Below are 19,538 nucleotides of genomic sequence, written 5' to 3'. Positions count from 1 at the left end.
GTGTGGTTAAAGTGTGTGTGGGACTATGCACAAGTGATTGTGTGCGAGTGTGTGTTTTGAGAAGAGGTCACGTTGGGCCCTTTCGCAACCATCCAATCTTAGATGTATAATAGCCTGCTTCAAGGGCTTCAAGGGATAAGAGCACTTGAGGATCAGGCACTTGTGAAAGGAGGCCCTGATGGGGTTCACAGTTACATTAGTGTCAGTGAAGGCAATCTGGCCCGCCGATGCCCTCATCTCCTCTCCTCTTTTCTCCTCCTCTCCTCTCCTCTTCTCCATTAGCACAGTGAGCTCTGGGTGGACACCACAGGTGGAACTGGGAGCCTGACTGAAAGCGGACAGCCCACCAATATGGAAGCGGATTTGAGAAGAGAGACTTTCTCCCAGATCAAAAGGGGTCAGCATTTACACAGGGCCAGAGGAGGAACAAACGTTCTCACTTCCTCCCATGCAAACACCTTTTCAAACACACATTGGATTTCTGCTGATGGTGGTGATCAGGAAATGCAGAACGCATCGGAGCGACAAAAAAAAGGATGAAAGTTCTCACTGCTCTAAACATTTAATGAGTGATAGCCGAATGAAGTTGGACTGCCACTTGAAAGTAGTAGTAAGTAATACATCGATTCTGCCTCTAGCCAAAACCATTTCAGTCCAAAAGTTCAGGGTTACCCACTTACTCTATTTGCATTCCCTTAGGAACTGATATCAGTGCTGCTAGTTTCTGGCCTCACTTGTTGAGGTGAAACCCCCCCACTGGGAATGAGACTAATGTGGGCTTTCAAGTAAATCAGATACGCACAAGAGACGCCTGTGACTGAGATGCACTCATTCTATTACGTCTGCGATCCACAGGCCTGATAACACCAACTCCAGATAGCGATCTTCAGACTAGTTTAGACCTTTCGGATTGGTTTGGATTCAACTGCTATTAAAGAGACACTACTAGTAAGAGACACATCTTTGAAAGGCAATAACAGTTCTGTTAATTCAGATTACAATGCTCCCCTGAGAACCTTTTGTTGAGAGAGACAGTAGTAGACCAACTGGATTAAACGGTGAAATCGCTACATGCCAGAAATCCTCTAAGGTGCTAAAGTACATACTCCAGAAATGCAGATGCCCTTACACACAGGCATATAAAAAAATATATATATTTGTACAGCCTACATAGATGTATGGACCTAACATTAATTTTTTATCCATATTTGTGAGCAGCTCATCCACAGTTTAACACCCAATTAAAGTCTCCCGTAAACTTCGCCAGTGCAAACACAGCCTGTCCGAATAAGAGGGATTTGAGAGAACTTGGGTAGGGTCACGACAGTGATACCTCGGATACCGCGGAGATACGGCACTAACCTCAAGACCTTGCATACAGTACCAGTGCCAATAGACGAACAAGCGAGAGCGCCTCATCCAAATAAAAACCACGGCCATATTTTGGAGTTTGGTGATTCGGGCTTGCTGCCTTTTGGTAGGGGCCCCGTTCATGTGAGTTTAATGCAGACCAGCCGCCGGGGGTTTAGGGGCTCCTCTCAACACTAGGCTGGAGCGTTAATTAGTGATCAGAAAAGGCAATCACAGAGAGATTAGGATCACCTTTCAACCGACCCTGCAGGGGATTAAGGCTGCTATTCTGATCATGATGACCACTACAATACTTTTAGTCTGACCTACCAAATTATGAAAGGGCAAAGACGGAGCCCGGAGTCAAATATATGACGAGACTTTTTGCTGTGCCAGGACTTTTAACGTGAGTATTTTGGAAAGGAATGGAAGGGCAGTTTGAAGACTCTCAAAAGAGGGGTGACATATCGTCTGGTTGGGAGACTAGAACAGTTGCTGATCCAAAATGTGACAAAACATGCAAAGGCTCTGTGTTAGAAGACACCACTGCTTAAAACTAATATTACAGCGCTTTAGTGTCACTGCTGGCAAATAGCACTGGTTAGCCATCCAAGGGTGTAAAACAGATATAAAAAAAAAGGTAGGATATTGAGAAAGTTAGGTTAAAAAAAATATATATATATTTAAGCAGTCATCAGCAAGTTCATTCAGTTCTGCCAAAGAGGGCAATTTAGTTCTAAAAACTCTGAACAGCTCAATTTGGTATTGAACATTTCAAAAATATTATTTTCCTTTAAGAAAGAAAGGCCACAGCTTTACAGGTCTCCAAACCTTCACACGTTTGAAACTTGAAACGTTAAGCACAACATAAAACTGCCAATGAGGACTCAAGATGTACTGAAACAGATGTACAAGTGACACTTCTTGAAACCCTGAAACCTTCATTTTATAAAGAACCACAGTTTACTGTGGGCAGCTGAACCCACTCAACTATTGGGGCCTCTAAATATGATTTCCATGGGAACAGTCATATCCTAAATTTGCCAACAAAGTCAAATGGCCAAAAATGAAAGAGCCTAATTAAGCAAAACAGCATTTGTATACGTACTGTTAGCAGGGCATTACCAACATTTTGATGAGGATCTTTGTTATGTTTTGTGCTTGCCTTAATATGAAACCACACATTAGAAATCTATCAAGACCAAATGTTACAGACAAGTTCCAGTTTCTATGGCTACAGAACGTTCCTTCCTATTTGTCATAAGAAGCGTTCCACTCAATCTGGCCAAGACACCATTTAAACCACATGGTTGATTCAGCTCAAGAAGAGAACAAATTACTTCATTTAACCAGGGTCCATCAAGAGAGGATACGGATGATAATCCATTTTTATGAAGCAAAAAGTGCAGCGGAAAGCAGCTCCTGAGGATGAACAGCTCCATGGAGCCCAACCAGACCCCCTTTTAAAATCATCACTGCCCCTCCTCACCCACTACTTACTAATGATATGGACAGGAAAAAACAAGCAGTAAGGAGAATTAGAGAGTGAAGTACTATATCCGTAATGCAAATGTAAGACTCCAGATAATGCCAGAGACTGTATACCGTAATTTCCGGACTATTGAGCGCACCTGAATATAAGCCTCACCCACTGAATTTTTCAAAAATAATTATTTTTAACATAAATAAGCCGCACATGTCTATAAGCCGCAGGTGCCTACCGGTACATTGAAACAAATGAACTTTACACAGGCTAAAATGAATATCAAAAGTAATACAATAGTGATGCATATTATTAGTTTTGCCAGTTACGATAAGTGCGCTGTTGCTTTAAGAGAGCACAGTTGCAAGAGTCAATCAGAAGCTAGAACGTTAGATTGAAGACAGAGAGATAGAAGAAAGACGCTAGTTTGAAACCAGTGAGCTAAAGAAATTGAAGACTGGATTTGTATTGTAGTAAACTTTTATTTTCTAAAGTGTTTTGAGTTGTGTTCTGTCTATGCCGGTAGACTGTGGTTATTTTGACATTAGTTAAGTTATTGAGAGATACTGAGAAATCGCGTGGAGCTAAGCATCCATGCGGCTGCATCCATGCTAGCATCCTAGCTCCACAAAGCCACCGTAACAGGTATCATAATCCATAAATTAGCCGCGTCATTGTTTAAGCCGCGAGGTTCAAAGCATGGGAAAAAAGTAGCGGCTTATAGTCCGGAAATTACGGTACTGAGACTATATTGGCAATGAATCTATCTAAAGCCCACAGGACAGAAACACTATTTGGATTTGACTAGCTTTCTTTGCTCTCCAGCTCGATATGCTGCTTTTACAGCAGACTCTATTGTGTTTTATAGGGTTCTACCCAAAATGCAGGTGCTATTTCTGTACGCCAGTGTTGGAGGTCACCCTTTCCCCTTCCTTTCTGAGCAAGACCAGTCAAACTTTAGATTAGAAAGTGAGGAAAAGGAACTGATTACTTTTGACTGCATGTTGAATTTGAGAAGTGTGAAGTTCTTGATTAAAACACATTTACTCCTTCCACCAGTCATACACAGACAGCGTCAACAAATATTACAAACGTGCACACTGAACGGAAAAATAGACTATGAATGGTGAGACTATAAATTAAAGTCGACTAGTCATTCCAGTAACTGAATTTCAGGGTCTGCAGAATGAGTCTGCCTCATTTTGACATTTAAGGTTGCCGTATTCAGAGAAACTCGTCAACCTCCCCCCATTTCAAAAGGCATATGCAGCTTTTTTTAGGAGCCACCCTCTAGCAGTCAACAAGATGAGCAAACTCTTCAGATGAACTACTTTGCAATGCTCCGCAAATGGCATCTCCCTCCAAGCAGATGCATATCTGGTACATCTCAGTGAGAGGCAAAAAAGAAAAATCGAAATGAAGGAGAAAAAAAAAAAAAAAACTGACACTGTTATGGTCTACACTGTTTTCCCCCGCTGCTAAACTTCCATAAACAAAAGAAGAAAGCTGACACACAACAGAGTGGCGAGTGTCGGGGACCAAAGTGATCGTCTGTGCCAGGTGTTGCTGGACACGACGTTGGAAATGAAACCAAACCGTGAGCAGCCAGGTAGGATTTGCATACCAAACAGGAATGAAATGGAGCACTGACATAAAGAGTGACATAAGGGACAAAAGATCATTTCTATGAAAGACAAACTATATCTAGGGAGTCAAATTCTCAATGGAATCCTAAACGAAAGAGGGGGGGGGGGGGGGGGGGGAGTGAGAGCCAGTCATCCAAAGATGGAGCTAGTGAAAAAGATCGACTAAATGTTGGAAATATTATGCAGACACCCAGTTCTACACACCAATTTAACTGCCAACAGACATTAGGGGCATTCATGGACCTTGGGGTAAGCTGTGAGGATCCAGCAGAGTGCTGCTCGGCTTCAGCTCAGCACGAGTGGGGTTGCAAAATATTAGTCAGTTCAGCTGGAAAAACTGAGTCAGCGCTTGACCCGAATTTGAATGTATTTGAACCGATGTTTTGAAGTAGCAGGCAGGAGGCTGGGTGCAGCGCAGAGCAGAGGGGTGGAGAACAGATGTGTCGTGGCCTTAACACAGACAGAACATACTGTGCCAACACACATGGGGGGGGGGGCTGCTAGCAAACACTCACATCTGAGACCCACGAGCACACAGAGCCGGCCAGCAACCTTTTAGTCTCGGGATAATTAAAAGGCAATCCTTCACTCTTGGCACAGCGGGGACTACAGTGGGAGGGTGGGTGGGTGGGTGGTTGCAGGTTCATTTAAAAAAGATGTCGTGAGCGAAGAGAAAATGCTGGTGCCTTCTATGTCGAGCAGCTGTAGGAGCGTGAAGGATGCTGCGTTCTCTGGATTTTGATGGACAGACCAGACCATCCTGCTGCTGAGGGCCCATACTCCCAGTGTTGGGAGACAGAAGGGGTGGACACCTGTGCTGAATTAAGCATGCGCTTAAGAGTCTTTGGTGCGAGAGCTCCTTTCATAGAGGAGAGGTCATATAAGACTAGCTGCCGGTCCTGGGCTACCTTTAAGGAGGGGGGGGGGGGGGGGGTCGTCTGAAGTTCTTTCAGGGGAGCTCTGTTTAGCTTTAAGGATCATTAGGGACCACCAACTACCAAACAAACCATAGGGAACACATCATGTTGTTTTGACGACTCAAAATCCAGACAGAGGAGGAAGCGATCCCTGCCGATATTATGCAAAAATGGGTGTTGCCTGAGAACACCCCAAATGAGTTATGGTCCAAACGGCATCTGGCTCCCTGCACATCCAATGATGTGTCATTTCAAACTTTCATTAGTATTTCTTGCAGCATAAATATTTGCAATCCTGAGAAACCAAGACAGATTATTTCATTTTGGATGAACCTTGCTGAAGTGCCTTAAAGGGTGGTGGCAGACTGAAGTAAATGTCCCAAAGTTCGCAGAGTGTAGCTATTGAGCCGAGCACCGAGATTCTCCTCAACCTTCCCCCGTGGGACAGCAGCGTCCATCTCCCACCCCCGCCCCCATGCAGAGAACAGCCCCTAGACTCCAGAGAGACAAACATAAACAGTAAGGGTCGCTGTGCTGTGGAGGAAATTACCTCCCAGAACCACTGGCACACATCCAGCACAGACACATTCATCTGTTTTCCTCCGGCCGGACTCTCACTGCAGCTCACCAGCACAAGGGGGAGGGAGGGAGAGAGGGAGGAAGACACAGCACCAGTGCGCCAGCGACGAGTCAAGCCGGGAGCGAATGAGGGCCAAGCGTGAGCAAAGAGCCAGTGAGCACGAGAGAGAGAGAGAATATGAGAGGAACATGAGGGAGACGGGGAGACGAGGAGAGAGAGAGAGAGAGAGCGCCTGAAAGTTTGAAACCTGTGATCACGCTAGGTGATGCGGAGCGGGACTGGGGATTCTTCCAGTTTGCCGGGACAAAGGAAATTCTTCAGCAAGGAAAACAGTGAAGTGTGAAGAGATATATTTGGGATTTTATGTTTTACACCTCACAGCCAGACGACTACGGAGATATTTTTTTTTCTTTTTTTTTTTTCCCCTCCTGTCTATTTTTTTTGCGAGAAACTTAACAGGGGACACAGAATTAAGATCCTTTCAATAATCTCAAGCAAGGGGAACGGACATCGAACTAATGGATAGTGGGTCGGCACGTATAAATGTCTGACACATGAAGACCTTCCACACGCATCGCCGTAGAACCATGGCCATGAACATATCCGACACATGGAACAACAGGCTGGAAGGGTGAAAGGACTGGATATGATAGCAGGTAAGAACAAACTAAATAATAAATTGCTATTCAAGCAGCCTAAAATTAGATTGAGAAGGGGGTCAAAAGACCAACACCTTCAGAGTAATTTAGAACAGCTTGGACAATTTAATGGGGTTGAAGAAACTAACAAATCAACTGCCGACAAAAGCAAAGAATGACAGCTAGATTAATTTCGGCTTTAAATCAAATTACTTTAATCTGCAGACAAGTTCGCATTTAGGGATGCCACTGAAAATAAATCTTTCAATGTCTCAGTTATATACTTTTATAGGCTAAACTGCTTCAGAGCAAATCATTCTATTAGATACACGACAATCTCCACGTCTTGACAATCTTAAGAGTTAAAACATATTTGTGAAATTGAACTTCTGCCATTGAAAGTTAATTAATTAAAATAAATAAACAAACAAAAAAAAGAGAGACAATTATGAGTCAATCAATTTGAGGAAAGGATATACATTTTCAAATACCTACATATTTTGAAATCCAATAACTTGAGCTTGGATTTCATAATAATACAACCAAAGGCTTAACTCCGAAGGTAATTACTTCATGAAAAACTATGCTAACTTTTAGGAGAGCACACTTACCATTACATCATTTCATATGCCAGGTTAATGCAAATCCACCATAAAAAAATTTTTTTACAGCACACAACCCTCAGCCAGCGCTGATAACAGCTCATGGTCACTTCCTTGGTTAATTGCTTCTCTATGGTCTGGAACTCATACTAATGAGCAAACAGGAAAGTCTGATATCGTTTGTTACAATAAATGTCACTCCTCCTTATAGACATGGCAGTTGAGGAAAATGTGTCGTTACATGTGGGAGAAGGGAAGGTAACAACCATAGCGACAACAGAAAAAATAATCATGTTTATATTCCTCTCTACACCCCTCAGGAGAACCGCTAATTCCTGGCTTAATGCAAAACGGATGGGGCCTGCGCCTCACCAAACAGCATGACGCAGAACTTACCGGCTAACAACCATCCTAATTCTGAAGACACAAGACGGGACTAATGGATTACTGCAACAATTTAAATTAGCAGGACAAGTGCACAGGCAAAAGCAATCGTTTTCTTGGGGAGGGCATTGTATTTTTGCTTTCTTCCCCAAACGGGGGTGACGTTATACAGCTGATGGGAAGGGGGGGGTTCACTTGTGAGCTGTTGCTGCCACCACACACCTCTCTCCTGTGCCCGGCCCCCACCCCCTCCCTATTGTGAGGAGCCCTGTGAACATGCTGGCCAAGCCCGCGGAGACCTCCAGAGCAGAGCGCCTCCTCTTCCTCTTCCACTCACACCCCGACCAGCCAGCCCGAGCCCTTTCCCCTGCACCATGTCCCAGAGAGATCAGGTGTCCCTGCTGCTGCTGCTGCAGCCCAACACCTCGGACCCCGTGGACTCTGCTGCCGCCCTGGAGGAGAGCGTTGAAGGTGAGGAGACTCTCCCTCTCCGCTGGGCCTCGCTGCTCATCCTGCTGGTCATTATCCCCACCATCGGGGGCAACATCCTGGTCATCATAGCCGTGTCATTGGAGAGGAAGCTGCAGAACGCCACTAATTACTTCCTGATGTCGCTCGCTGTGGCAGACCTGCTGGTGGGCCTCCTGGTGATGCCGATGGCCCTGATGAGCGTGCTCTTCAGTAAGTGACTCCCAACATCTCATCACTCTTTGGGTGACAGCTGTCTGCCATCAGAATTAGTAATCATCCAGCTCTGAGTGGCCTCACTCCGCCTGCTGCTAGCTACACTGTTGCTTTTTCCTTCAGGCAATCCCTGCTCTATTGTTCTTGAAAGGTGCCATCATTGCCATTTGCTGGGGCTGTTGGTGCTGTTGTGTTTGTGAGCAAAGCTGTGATATCAATTCCAACACGCTAGTTGCACTGAGATTCTTTGTCTAGTGGACTGCCTTTTAGCTGACGGGCTCACAAGGCCCTCAAATAATTACATTGCCAACATTTAGATATGCCCTGTCTGTGTCTAAAATAAATGAAGATTATAGAATTTAGGAAAGAAAATATTTTATAAATAATAAACCAAACCACCATGGGTTTAAAAAAAAAATTCAAACAGCAATGCTAACCAAAGAATAAATAAATAAAATATCGCTAGACAAAAAAAATAAATAAACTACTTCCTAACCAGGAGTGTGATTAAACTGGTTCACCGAATCCACAACTTGCAGACCCATCCACAACTTAAATCCTCACATAAACAATCGCTCCATCCAGCCGAGGAGCTCACGCATTCTTACAGTGAGACGGAGATCAGATCAGACTGAAGACTCTAAAACACTGCCTCCGAAACGTTACAAAAAGCAAAGCCATGTGTGCAGGGCAGGCAGCTGTGGTTCAACAAAAAGCATCTCTGCCGATGCCACTGCTGTGCCTTTGTCCAGGTCCATTACTCCTCATCAGATAGAGTAGTCAGGCTTCAGTGGCACACCATGTGCTTCACCTCGATCAGGCACGGGAGGGAATCAGATAGATGGGCAGACTTATCCAAAACCAAGTGCTCTATCGGCATAGCAACCATGTGCTGCTACTCAAGTGGACACGCAGGGTAGGGAAACGCTGAGAGAGGGGGGAGGGTGGCAGCAAAGCCACAAATCAATCCATCTCACTTTAAAGCCAGCCGCTGTTGAAAGAAGGAAGGGAGACGGCAGAAACAACAAATATAAGGCATATGTCCTTATCTGGCAAGACATCGACGTCTGAACTCACAAAGATGTTCGTGCTACGCTGGGATGAAAAGGGGCTACATGAAAACTAGCTGAGCACACGAGAGGCCCTCAGAATGGCTTCAGGATGGGGTGGTGGTGGGGGGGGGGACTGTAGGTCACTGTACACTGTACTGAGATCTTAGACAGAAGGGACCGTGGGGGGGTGGGGGATGGTCAAAGGAGCCTAAACAGACGCAAACAAAACTAAAGTGCTTCACGCGGGTCACCAGGCAAAAGTGTGTGCAGGTTGAGAGACTACTACAAGTGCGGTTTGTGGGGTGGGTGCACGCAAACATCTGCAACTGGAGAAGCTTACAGCAAGACAGGGGTAGCGTGTGCTTTAAATCACTTCAGCAGTCGACGAAGATAAGTACACTAGTGTCAAGTCGGAGGGTAAAGAACAGTCAGTCACCCGCAAGCGAAGTCAACGAGCACACTGCATGCTAAACAATGCGGTCGTGAAATTAAAACCGTGTTCGTAACAATACATATCGCAAGTATGTGGCTTACACAGTGTGTTCACTGAGTCAAGTTTGCCAGTCCATTAGCAAAACAACCATAGTAAATTGGACTCTGTTATAAGGTCACCTAGCTCTACATTTAAACTATTGCTCTCCGGCAGCACACAAAATAAATCTTGTTCAATTAAACTTCATGACGGTAATATCTGGAATACTACTTCTAGGCCTGATGTAAAGCTGGGGGTCAAGTGGGGAGCAGCTTCACATCTGTGGCACAGGTGAGCAGAGGTTTGATGTTAAACACCTTGAGCGATTTTCAATGGTGCTGCCATCAAGACAAAATGGATCCCCGATTACAGTGCAAAACTAGACAATGTTTTCGAAGCCTGGCCCCCCTCTTAAGTCTATGTTTTCCATAGAGGAGAACAGGCGGTGGGTGGAAACCGGGGAGCTGGCTTACAGACGCAGACCACATGGGTGTTTATCTTTTAAGTGGCGAGAAATATTTACGCTAGTATTTCCGCCTTGGCAGCAAACATCCTTTCCAATTCTTTATTTCAGGGAAAAACTAGGGATTGTGAAAAAGCAGAGAGGTGTCAGAGACAGAAACGAGACTAGCCGTTTTGGCACTGAGAGTGCTCTTGTGAGAGGCAGACAGAGCTCCAGAACAGCACTCTCACATATGCATATGTTCAAGCAGTCTGCACTTTCACAGGCAGAAGACACAACGACAGATCACTTCATTTGCTGGAGTTAAACGGGCTTAAATTCAAAATCACAAGATAAACAAAAGGAGATGAGAGATGAAACTATTGTGAGCACTTGAAGAACCCCATTAGAGAAATTGAAGCCTCTAGTCACATGTCAAAACAAAACAGCATGCCTATAAAGGAACCTGGGAAAGTAATTAAATTTGCTCCGGATGACAACGCGCTTATAAATATTCCAAGTCTGACTACATAATTCCCATATACAGTCAAGAGACTCTCACTGTGACTCAGGTCAAGGAACATCTCAGCTCGGCTAGGATCTAGAATAGCTACAACAACAATGGAAACAACAACAGAACTACTGTCATTTTTACAAGAATGTAATTTGAGCGTCACTTAGTTTGCACTGTATTACTGTAATCATGCATAAATAAAGCTTTGCCAAACCCACCAAACTGCTTGCCAGAGAAATTTTAATAAATATTTAAAACAAATAAATAACCCAAGTGCAAGCGCCCATAAAACATGCCGTTTGCAGACTGATACCTCAGATCTTCTACTATCTGAATTCTTACAAACCAAAGGATCTCTACCATGGCCCAACAATAATAATAATAATAATCATAATTATTATTATGATTATTATTATTATTAATCAAAAAAGGCTAATTTGTTTCAAGCACACAAAGATGACTAAAGAAACTTTGAAGGTGTTGAGTATTTGTTCCTCTGGGATTAAACATCTATAGGAAACTCTCATACCCTACACAGGTAAAAGCTGAACGCTCCAAAGCTTCTCTAGCATCAGAGTAGGATTTCAACCAGGACAGACAAATGTAATTACTTACTGGTTTAAATGTTAAACCAACCTAGTTAGGTTATATAGCCCTATTAAATACAAACCTCTGTGGGCAATGTTACTATGGTCTAAGCAAACATTCATATCTATGATATTTCATGGGATTGAACCCCACAAACACTATATTTAAACCAAGACATAATCTTTTACTTGCTACAATAACAAATCCCAATCAGAGTTGCCGTAACGATCCTTGTGGATACCTAAACATCAAATCAGAACTATTTCAATCTTTCACTATTCAAGATAATCTCCATCAGCTAATGGCATGAGCTGCTCCAATTCTCAGTGAAGAGGGCAAACGATGGCAAATGACCAAAATAAGCACCCTAGAAATATTCAGAGACATCTCTAATCCTTTCAACACTGTGGTACGGATGACTGTACTGCTCATTTCTGTGCTTTTCAACACCTTCAAAAACCTGGAAAAACAGCAGCAAATAACATTTTTGTTTTGCCGTCCAACATCAGACGCTCAACTACACATCTGGGTCAACTCCTTAACTAGACAATGTAGTGAACTTAAAACATAAAATAAAACTTTGTTTAACGGTCCCAAAATGCATCATAGTAGAATACGTTTTGTGATAGGACAGTAATGTTTCACATTAACAATTCAAGTCCTTCCAAGACAAGCTCAGCTTGTAGATCAACTAATCCCCAATTTCTCAGTTGCCTTCACACCAGATGAATTAACATTTGATTATATAAATGTCTCTCTTCTTTGCTTCAGACTCGGACTGGCCACTTCCTGAGTTCCTGTGCCCCATTTGGCTCTTTCTGGACGTGCTGTTCTCCACCGCCTCCATCATGCACCTCTGCGCCATCTCCCTGGACCGGTACATAGCCATCAAGAAGCCCATCCAGCACAGCCAGTACAAGTCCCGCTCCAATGCCATGGCAAAGATTGCACTTGTGTGGTTCATATCGATCGGTAAGCATGTTGTGATGGGAAGAAAGGGGGTAATGGCCTCTTCAGGTGACTAATGTCTGTAGAACTGAGTAACGTCTGCGCTCAGCCCCCGTCTATGACCTGTTTACGACGCAACTTCTCCTCGGGGCGTCGTGTTTGGTAACGGCTAGGACATTTACCCTCAAAAGCCTTCTTTATAACCCCTGAATCTTTAAAAAAGTTCAGGCACACGGGCTACCGTTTTATACGAACACATTTGCGAAACCATGCGTAACGCATTAAAACTTGACATTTAAAGAAGCAACAGGACACATGCCACACCAATGGAACAGGAGCCAGTGCCCTGGGGCTGTGCAGCAGGAGACGCTGCGGAGGGAAAGCTGGGAACAGCCTGGGAATGTTTGCCATGTTCCCTCACAGCTCAGGGACCGTAAACAGGGAGACATTCAACAGTCATACTTGGGAGGCCTCAAAGAGTTGAGAGTACATAAATAATCTCAGACCAGTATCAATTTATTCCAGATACGAATACATGTAAACCAATACTTCTAGGCATCATTTGCTGGAGTTCATGACGCATATCAAATCTGTCCAGTGTTTGTTTACTCCGTTCTGATTAATGAGCCATCCCATTATTTCTCACCAAAACTGTCTACATGAAGCATTCTTCAACATCCCCTTGTCTTCAAAACTGGACTGCAGCTGACTGACCAGTGAACCCATGTTTACATAAGCGCAATGATTTCCTTTTAATGATTCTCGTCTCGGTTACACAGTGGCTTTTAGAGAGGAAAAACGAAATTAAACACCTCGCAAGCCATCCTCGTTAACATCTAGTCCAGACAATTCCCCTTGGCTGAGCTGTTTGGTGTCAGCAGTGGTGCAACGCCTTGGCTTAGATGTCCTGGCGAATGCAGACTACACACCTCCAAAGGCAGGCCCACTGCCCTGAGACACAGACCGCTTCGGCACAACGTGTCCCTGCTCTTTTTGGTTTTGCCGAGCCAAATAGTAGACGACAGTATATTAAAAGTAATGATCGCTACTCAGAGCAATGGGAATTGAAAAAGTCTCTTGGTCTGTAAATGACTAATGGATCCTGTGCTGACTTGAGAGCTAGTAAATCAGGGGGAGTCTGGGAGCTACTGTTCCACCATTTCCCTTTGGTCTTTCAAAAACACCTTTGAATATCTGACATAGAAAGAGAGGACCTATTTGAACTTCATCTGTGTACTATTTGCCGTTCTGCCATTAGTTTCTGGCAAAACTCAAATCTCTGAGCCAAAGATATACAAACTTAAACTTAAAAAAAAAATTGCTTAGAGCTTCATTATATGACTACCTCTCTTCTTCCCTCTACAGGAATTGCCATTCCGATTCCCATTAAGGGCCTGAGAAACTTTCATCCAGCAAACAACATCACCTTCAACCAAAACCACACATGTCTGCTCAAACAGGACAGTTTCAAAGACTTCATCATGTTCGGCTCGCTGGCAGCTTTCTTCATCCCGCTCACCGTAATGATGGTCATATACCTCCTGACCATCCAGGCTCTGCGCAAAAAGGCCACCTTGCTCAGGTCACGGGTGTCACAACGCTACTTCAGGCCCACCATCTCCACCGTGAGCCAGCGAGAACAACTCAACCCTTCGCTGAAGGAAAAAATAGGCACTCTAGACAAGAGAGACCGAACTGGCAGTCCCCCCAACCCCTTGACGGGGCAGGACATCCCTATGCGTAGAATGTCAACTATGGGTAAAAGGTCCATGCAGAACATCAGCAATGAGCAGCGGGCCTCAAAGGTGCTAGGTATAGTCTTTCTGCTGTTTGTGGTCATGTGGTGTCCATTCTTCATCACAAATGTGACAGCGGTACTCTGCAAGAGCTGTGACATAACGGTGGTGGGTCGGCTCATGGGCATCTTCGAGTGGATTGGCTATGTTTCGTCTGGCGTCAACCCGCTGGTTTACACGCTCTTCAACAAGACCTTTCGCGATGCGTTCGCCCGCTACATCACCTGTAACTACAGCGGCGGCCCCAGGCCTCCCAGGGCGCAACGCAAGACCCTGACTCGCATCTCCTTCCGCTCCTCCGTGGCCGAGAACTCAAAGCTCTTCATGAAGCACGGCATGAAGAACGGCATCAGCCCGGTGAACTATCAGAGCCCTCTGCGAAGGAGGTCGGCACCCATCCAGTCCTCCACCAGCGTGTTGCTGGACACTTTGCTGCTCACGGAGAACGAGGACTGTAAGCCGGATGAAAACGTTAGTTACGTGTGACATTTTGAACTGATCGCCAAGGATGTCACTAGACACAACAAGGGATAATCGGTAAATGTTGTGGTTTTTTTTTTAACAATGTGGTCTGGCAGACACTAAAAAGTGCTACTATTAGGTGGAAGCATTGATCCGATGATATAAAGCCTAATGAGCTGTAGGGGCTGCATCAGGATCAACACAGTGGAGGTGTAATGGATGCCAGTAGATAGCAGTCAGTGGAATTAAAGTAAGTGTGGACACTCTTCTGTTCATCCTGTAACATCTGATCCAACATGTTTGCTCTAAGGACGTAAGGGAGATGTAGTATTTTGACAATCAGGAGACAGGCATGAAAAAAATAATCTTTTACACAGCATGGATTATATTTTGAGCCTCCTATGTACACATGAATTACTGTTTATGAATGTCACCTGGTTTTACTGAAGAGCTGAAAGAGTATGCTTTCTTTTGTGCCAATAAGCAAAAGATTTATACTTTGCCTTTAATGAAAAAAGAAAAGTGTCTGTTCGGAGAAAAATAGCCAACCAATGATTGTAGATGCTAAGTGAGACAAATATGTCTGTGGGCAGACTTTGGCGTCCTTGCCAAATAAAATAAAGGTTACAGACAGAAACATTTCAGCATTCAGAGAGAACCTTGAAAAATATGCAAAGCTGGGTGTGCCATAACACAGATGTATCTATTATTAATGACTGTTTATTTAAGGTTTTTATAATGACCTGCCATGGATGCAACAGTGAGAGACACTACACTTCACTGCAGAAGCCTGCCAGCATCTGAATATTCCATAACCATAAGACTTACAAAGTCCATGTAGACCATCGTAACACAAGTGACTCAGTCTTGTACCCAGAAATCGGAAGGTAAATCTCCCCTTAATTAAGTATCCAATTTTTGTATTCCATAAAATGTAATTGAAAAATGATAGCAAATGACACTGTCTTTGGGGTTATACTAGCATTGCTACCCTTCACTCCCTACCCTATTAGGCTACAACATAGGTCTATTACAAAGACAGATACAAAAAAAAGTGTGGCTAGTAATAAAATCTCAACCACTCTTTCTGTGATGAATCACCTTTCATGCCTGCATCCCTAGGAGAATCAATCAGAAAGACACACACACACACACACACACACACACACACACACACACACACACTTCACAGGCGTTGTAAAAAACAGAGCTGAATTGTACTGTCCCTACAGTGTCTGATACAAGTGACAGAGAACATTCAGGGGTCGACGAACTGCAATACCATATGCCTCAATCAATACATTCCTACTGTGAGCACATTTAAGAGATCCCATCTTGGCCACATGAATGTTAATGAAGACCGGTAAAGCTATAGTGGAGTAGATTGGTCATTTGGGAGATAGAAACCACTGAAACATGTCCTCCCTTTGGAGCCTTAACACATGACATGTAGCCACCCCCCTGAGGCTCGGAGTGGGCACGGTCTTTATCTGTCTGCAAGCGAGGCGAGTGAGACTGGAGAACACCTCTGAATTGTGGCAGATCAGGAGGCTCTCTAAACACAGGAAGGATTTACACAAGCTTTATCTTACAGCCAATTGATCACGGGAATATCGCATAGCCTTTTTTGGGCTTAAAATAGTCCACCCAGTTCCTCCGCTTGGCCCCAAGCACCGTTACACTGAGCAGAGCTGCCTGATGGGTAAATTTCACGTCAGGAGGAGAAAGATGGGACTTTGTGAACGGATAAAATTAATAGGGCAAGAGAGAGAAAAAAAACGAGCGAGAAGGACATATTACGCTGCTTCGTAAATGAGTCACAACAACCTTTGCCACTGCTCTTCAGTTCCATGTACTTAACACATCATTAGAAAGACGAAGACAGCAGTTTAAGGCATCCCAGTCAAAACAAAACAGAGATTTTAGTCATTCTCATGAAATGTTGACTTTTGCATTTAGGCTATTTTTTTTTTTGAAGTGGTCATCCATAAAAACACAGAAGCTGTGGGCATTTCCAAGCAACATCAAAATAAAAATGTTCAGTTCGTGTGTGTGAAGCCATTTCCGCTCGCTAACATAAACAATACCAATTAGGAAATCATTTATCACCAGTGTTTCGACTAATGAGAACCGAAATAGCCTACATTTACCCCGGTGAAACATATCTCCAATATAGATGCACAATTAAAACAAGGGTCATTCACTTAATGCAGATAAAAACTTAATTAAACCCAACTCCTTTTGTGACTATTGAAAACAAACAGAGATCTCTTCCAGTCTCCCTCATGGTCCATTGAGGCCATTCACCGGTCAATCACTAACTCAACACAGAGGGCTGGGTCAACGCTATGAGGTTTAAACTGTCGAGGGCAAAAGAACAACACATCTGGCACATAAACTTCCACATGGCAGATGAGAAAGCACAGAGTCCATCTAAAAGAACACGCTCTGTTTATAAATAGCATGTCAACAACAGCCACAGCAATACTAGCCATCAGCACCAGTAGAGGCAAGTTAATGTCCAAATCCATTGCAAATAATGGATGTTTGTTTTGGATATTGTCAACATGAAGGGGTGTTTGTAGACAGCGGTGGAATAGAAATGAAACAGTCTTTTGGAAAAAGGTGCTAAGATCCTCATAAACACATTTGGAAAATATTCCCCAAGAATGGAAGGAATGTCTTCTTTGTGTACACACGTAGACTTTCAGACAAACTTGCAAAGACTTCACACAGCATGAGATTGAAAGATGCCTCGCGAAACATGACACCTAGTGGCCACAGGAAGGAGTGCACGAGAAGGAGTCAGGGAGGTCGAAAGAGGCTTACCTAAACAAGATGAACCCAATGGACTCCACCGCTGCTCTCCTCACATCATCATTCACATCACTGACCTGGGGGACGCGAAACAGTCAAAGAAATAGTATAAGGAACACATTTCTCATAAGGATGCTGTAAACCATTCATTCATTCAGTCAGAACTAACTACCGTAATTTCCGGACTATTGAGCGCACCTGAATATAAGCCTCACCCACTGAATTTTTCAAAAATAATTATTTTTAACATAAATAAGCCGCACATGTCTATAAGCCGCAGGTGCCTACTGGTACATTGAAAGAAATTAACTTTACACAGGCTAAAATGAATATCAAAAGTAATACAATAGTGATGCATATTATTAGTTATGCCAGTTACGATAAGTGCACTGTTGCTTTAAGAGAGCACAGTTGCAAGAGTCAATCAGAAGCTAGAACGTTAGATTGAAGACAGAGAGATAGAAGACGCACGCTAGTTTGAAACCATTGAGCTAAAGAACTTGAAAAGACTGGATTTGTATTGTAGTAAACTTTTATTTTCTAAAGTGTTTTGAGTTGTGTTCTGTCTACGCCGGTAGACTGTGGTTATTTTGACATTAGTTAAGTTATTGAGAGATACTGAGAAATCGCGTGGAGCTAAGCATCCATGCGGCTGCATCCATGCTAGCACCCTAGCTCCACAAAGCCACCGTAAACACAAAGCAACCGTATACAGTCACAGTTATCATAATCCATAAATTAGCCGCGTCATTGTTTAAGCCGCGAGGTTCAGAGCATGGGAAAAAAGTAGCGGCTTATAGTCCGGAAATTACGGTAGACTACATTCAATAGGAGATTGGGTATGATTGAACTGTGATCTATTTGCAAACCATTTTTAACTTGAAGAAAGATATGCTTAGTAATAACCAATCAATCCAAATCAAGATAGCTAAGAGCAATTACTTCAATGCACTAAAATTAGACAGCCCAAGAGATGGCTCAGATTTGGCCATGTGATGGGTAATATAGCGATGTTTGTTATCCATATCTGTTAAGCCTTACAAGTCTCTCAAGTGGCTGACACAGACTACAGTAAGGAGGTGGGACAGCAGGGACTTACCGCCACATGGAGCAGGCGTCGGATGGCCTTGTTGTTCCCGGAGCCGCAGTAGGCCATGGCCACTGTGTACATTCCTGAGCGACGCAAGATGGGGTCCTGGAGCCACAGAGACACAAAACAGATCGTCAAGCCACTGTCTGCACAAAGTGTGGACGCCCTATACACCCAGTCACACCTAGCCTGCTCTCTCTCTCTCTGTGTGTGTGTGTGTGTGTGTGTGTGTGTGTGTGTGTGTGTGTGTGTGTGTGTGTATTCATCCTGCCTACATAAAGAACAGCACAGGAGATGTTCAGCCAAACAAATAATTCAGCGTTGTATGTGTCTGTGTCTGCATGCGAGGATGGCCCCTTAAAGCCATCCATATTTCAGATTTAGGAGTCTGCCATACACCGGTCTGGATACAGTACTCCAACAGAATCTACAGCATCATAAAATTACAGGTAAACTACAGGTCAAGAAAACAGAGCCAAGACCATGCCTAACAAAGAATGGCTACAAATGAGGCACGTGAACAGACCTACTCAGAGAAATTTAAAGAAAAGGCTAAATAGTGGTACCACAGAGCAGGCTAAACCATAAAAGCTGGGGGTATGTGTGGTTCTGATGCACAGCAGGGCACCATCCAATCCTGGTCAACAGCTAGGCCTGCAGTACCTTGTCCCTGCAGAGGCTTTCGATGAGCGCGTCGGCCTCCTCCATCCTGCCGTACATGACCATGGCAATGCCCACGGCCAGCCCACGAAGGATCTTCTCATGCTGGGTCTCCTGGGCGTAGCCCACCATGTCCTCGATGGCCTGGGCTGACTTGGAGCCCAGCATCACTAAGCCCAGAGCCAGACCGGCAGCCTCTCCTGTACAGACACAAAGGTGAAACAGTTGATGAGCACCAACGCGCACACACACACACACACACACACACACACACACACACACACACACACACACACACACAGATAAAAGGGACACGTGAAGAGGAAAGACACTCACAGACACACAAATACAGAGAAAGAGAGAGAGACAGCAAGATAAAGATGGGGAGAGAGAGAGAAAGAAAGAAAGAAAGA

General features: G+C 44.1%; 2 protein-coding genes across 3 annotated transcripts in view; one reads left to right on the top strand and one right to left on the bottom strand.

Moving 5' to 3' along the window:
• The window catches only part of psmd1 (proteasome 26S subunit, non-ATPase 1), a 49,313-nt gene that overhangs the window by 20,943 nt on the left and 8,832 nt on the right, over positions 1 to 19,538 (bottom strand). For both annotated transcript variants that reach the window (XM_031575070.2, XM_031575071.2), the window contains 3 exons: positions 19,129 to 19,325; positions 18,475 to 18,570; positions 17,388 to 17,452 (listed from right to left, as the gene is read on the bottom strand). In XM_031575070.2, coding sequence (XP_031430930.1) covers positions 17,388 to 17,452; positions 18,475 to 18,570; positions 19,129 to 19,325 — 358 coding nt within the window. The remainder of the gene's footprint in view (positions 1 to 17,387; positions 17,453 to 18,474; positions 18,571 to 19,128; positions 19,326 to 19,538) is intronic.
• On the top strand, positions 5,935 to 15,641 carry htr2b (5-hydroxytryptamine (serotonin) receptor 2B, G protein-coupled). Its single transcript, XM_031575095.2, has 4 exons — positions 5,935 to 6,632; positions 7,537 to 8,281; positions 12,124 to 12,324; positions 13,666 to 15,641. The coding sequence occupies exons 2-4, from the start codon at positions 7,975 to 7,977 to the stop codon at positions 14,580 to 14,582; spliced, it is 1,425 nt and encodes a 474-aa protein (XP_031430955.1). The 5' UTR covers positions 5,935 to 6,632; positions 7,537 to 7,974; the 3' UTR covers positions 14,583 to 15,641.

This window comes from Clupea harengus, chromosome 10, assembly GCF_900700415.2.
Source record: "Clupea harengus chromosome 10, Ch_v2.0.2, whole genome shotgun sequence".
Lineage (NCBI taxonomy): Eukaryota > Metazoa > Chordata > Actinopteri > Clupeiformes > Clupeidae > Clupea > Clupea harengus.
The sequence above is the reverse complement of the archived record's forward strand: the minus strand, read 5'-3'. Positions and strand labels throughout refer to the sequence as shown.

What these genes read in the sequence shown, in the direction of transcription:
- htr2b (XM_031575095.2), top strand. Translation starts at nt 7,975, where the DNA reads ATGTCCCAGAGAGATCAGGTGTCCCTGCTGCTGCTGCTGCAGCCCAAC. An exon ending in CCTGATGAGCGTGCTCTTCA is followed by an intron (nt 8,282 to 12,123) that starts GTAAGTGACTCC and finishes TCTTTGCTTCAG; the next exon opens with ACTCGGACTGGCCACTTCCT. An exon ending in TGTGTGGTTCATATCGATCG is followed by an intron (nt 12,325 to 13,665) that starts GTAAGCATGTTG and finishes TTCCCTCTACAG; the next exon opens with GAATTGCCATTCCGATTCCC.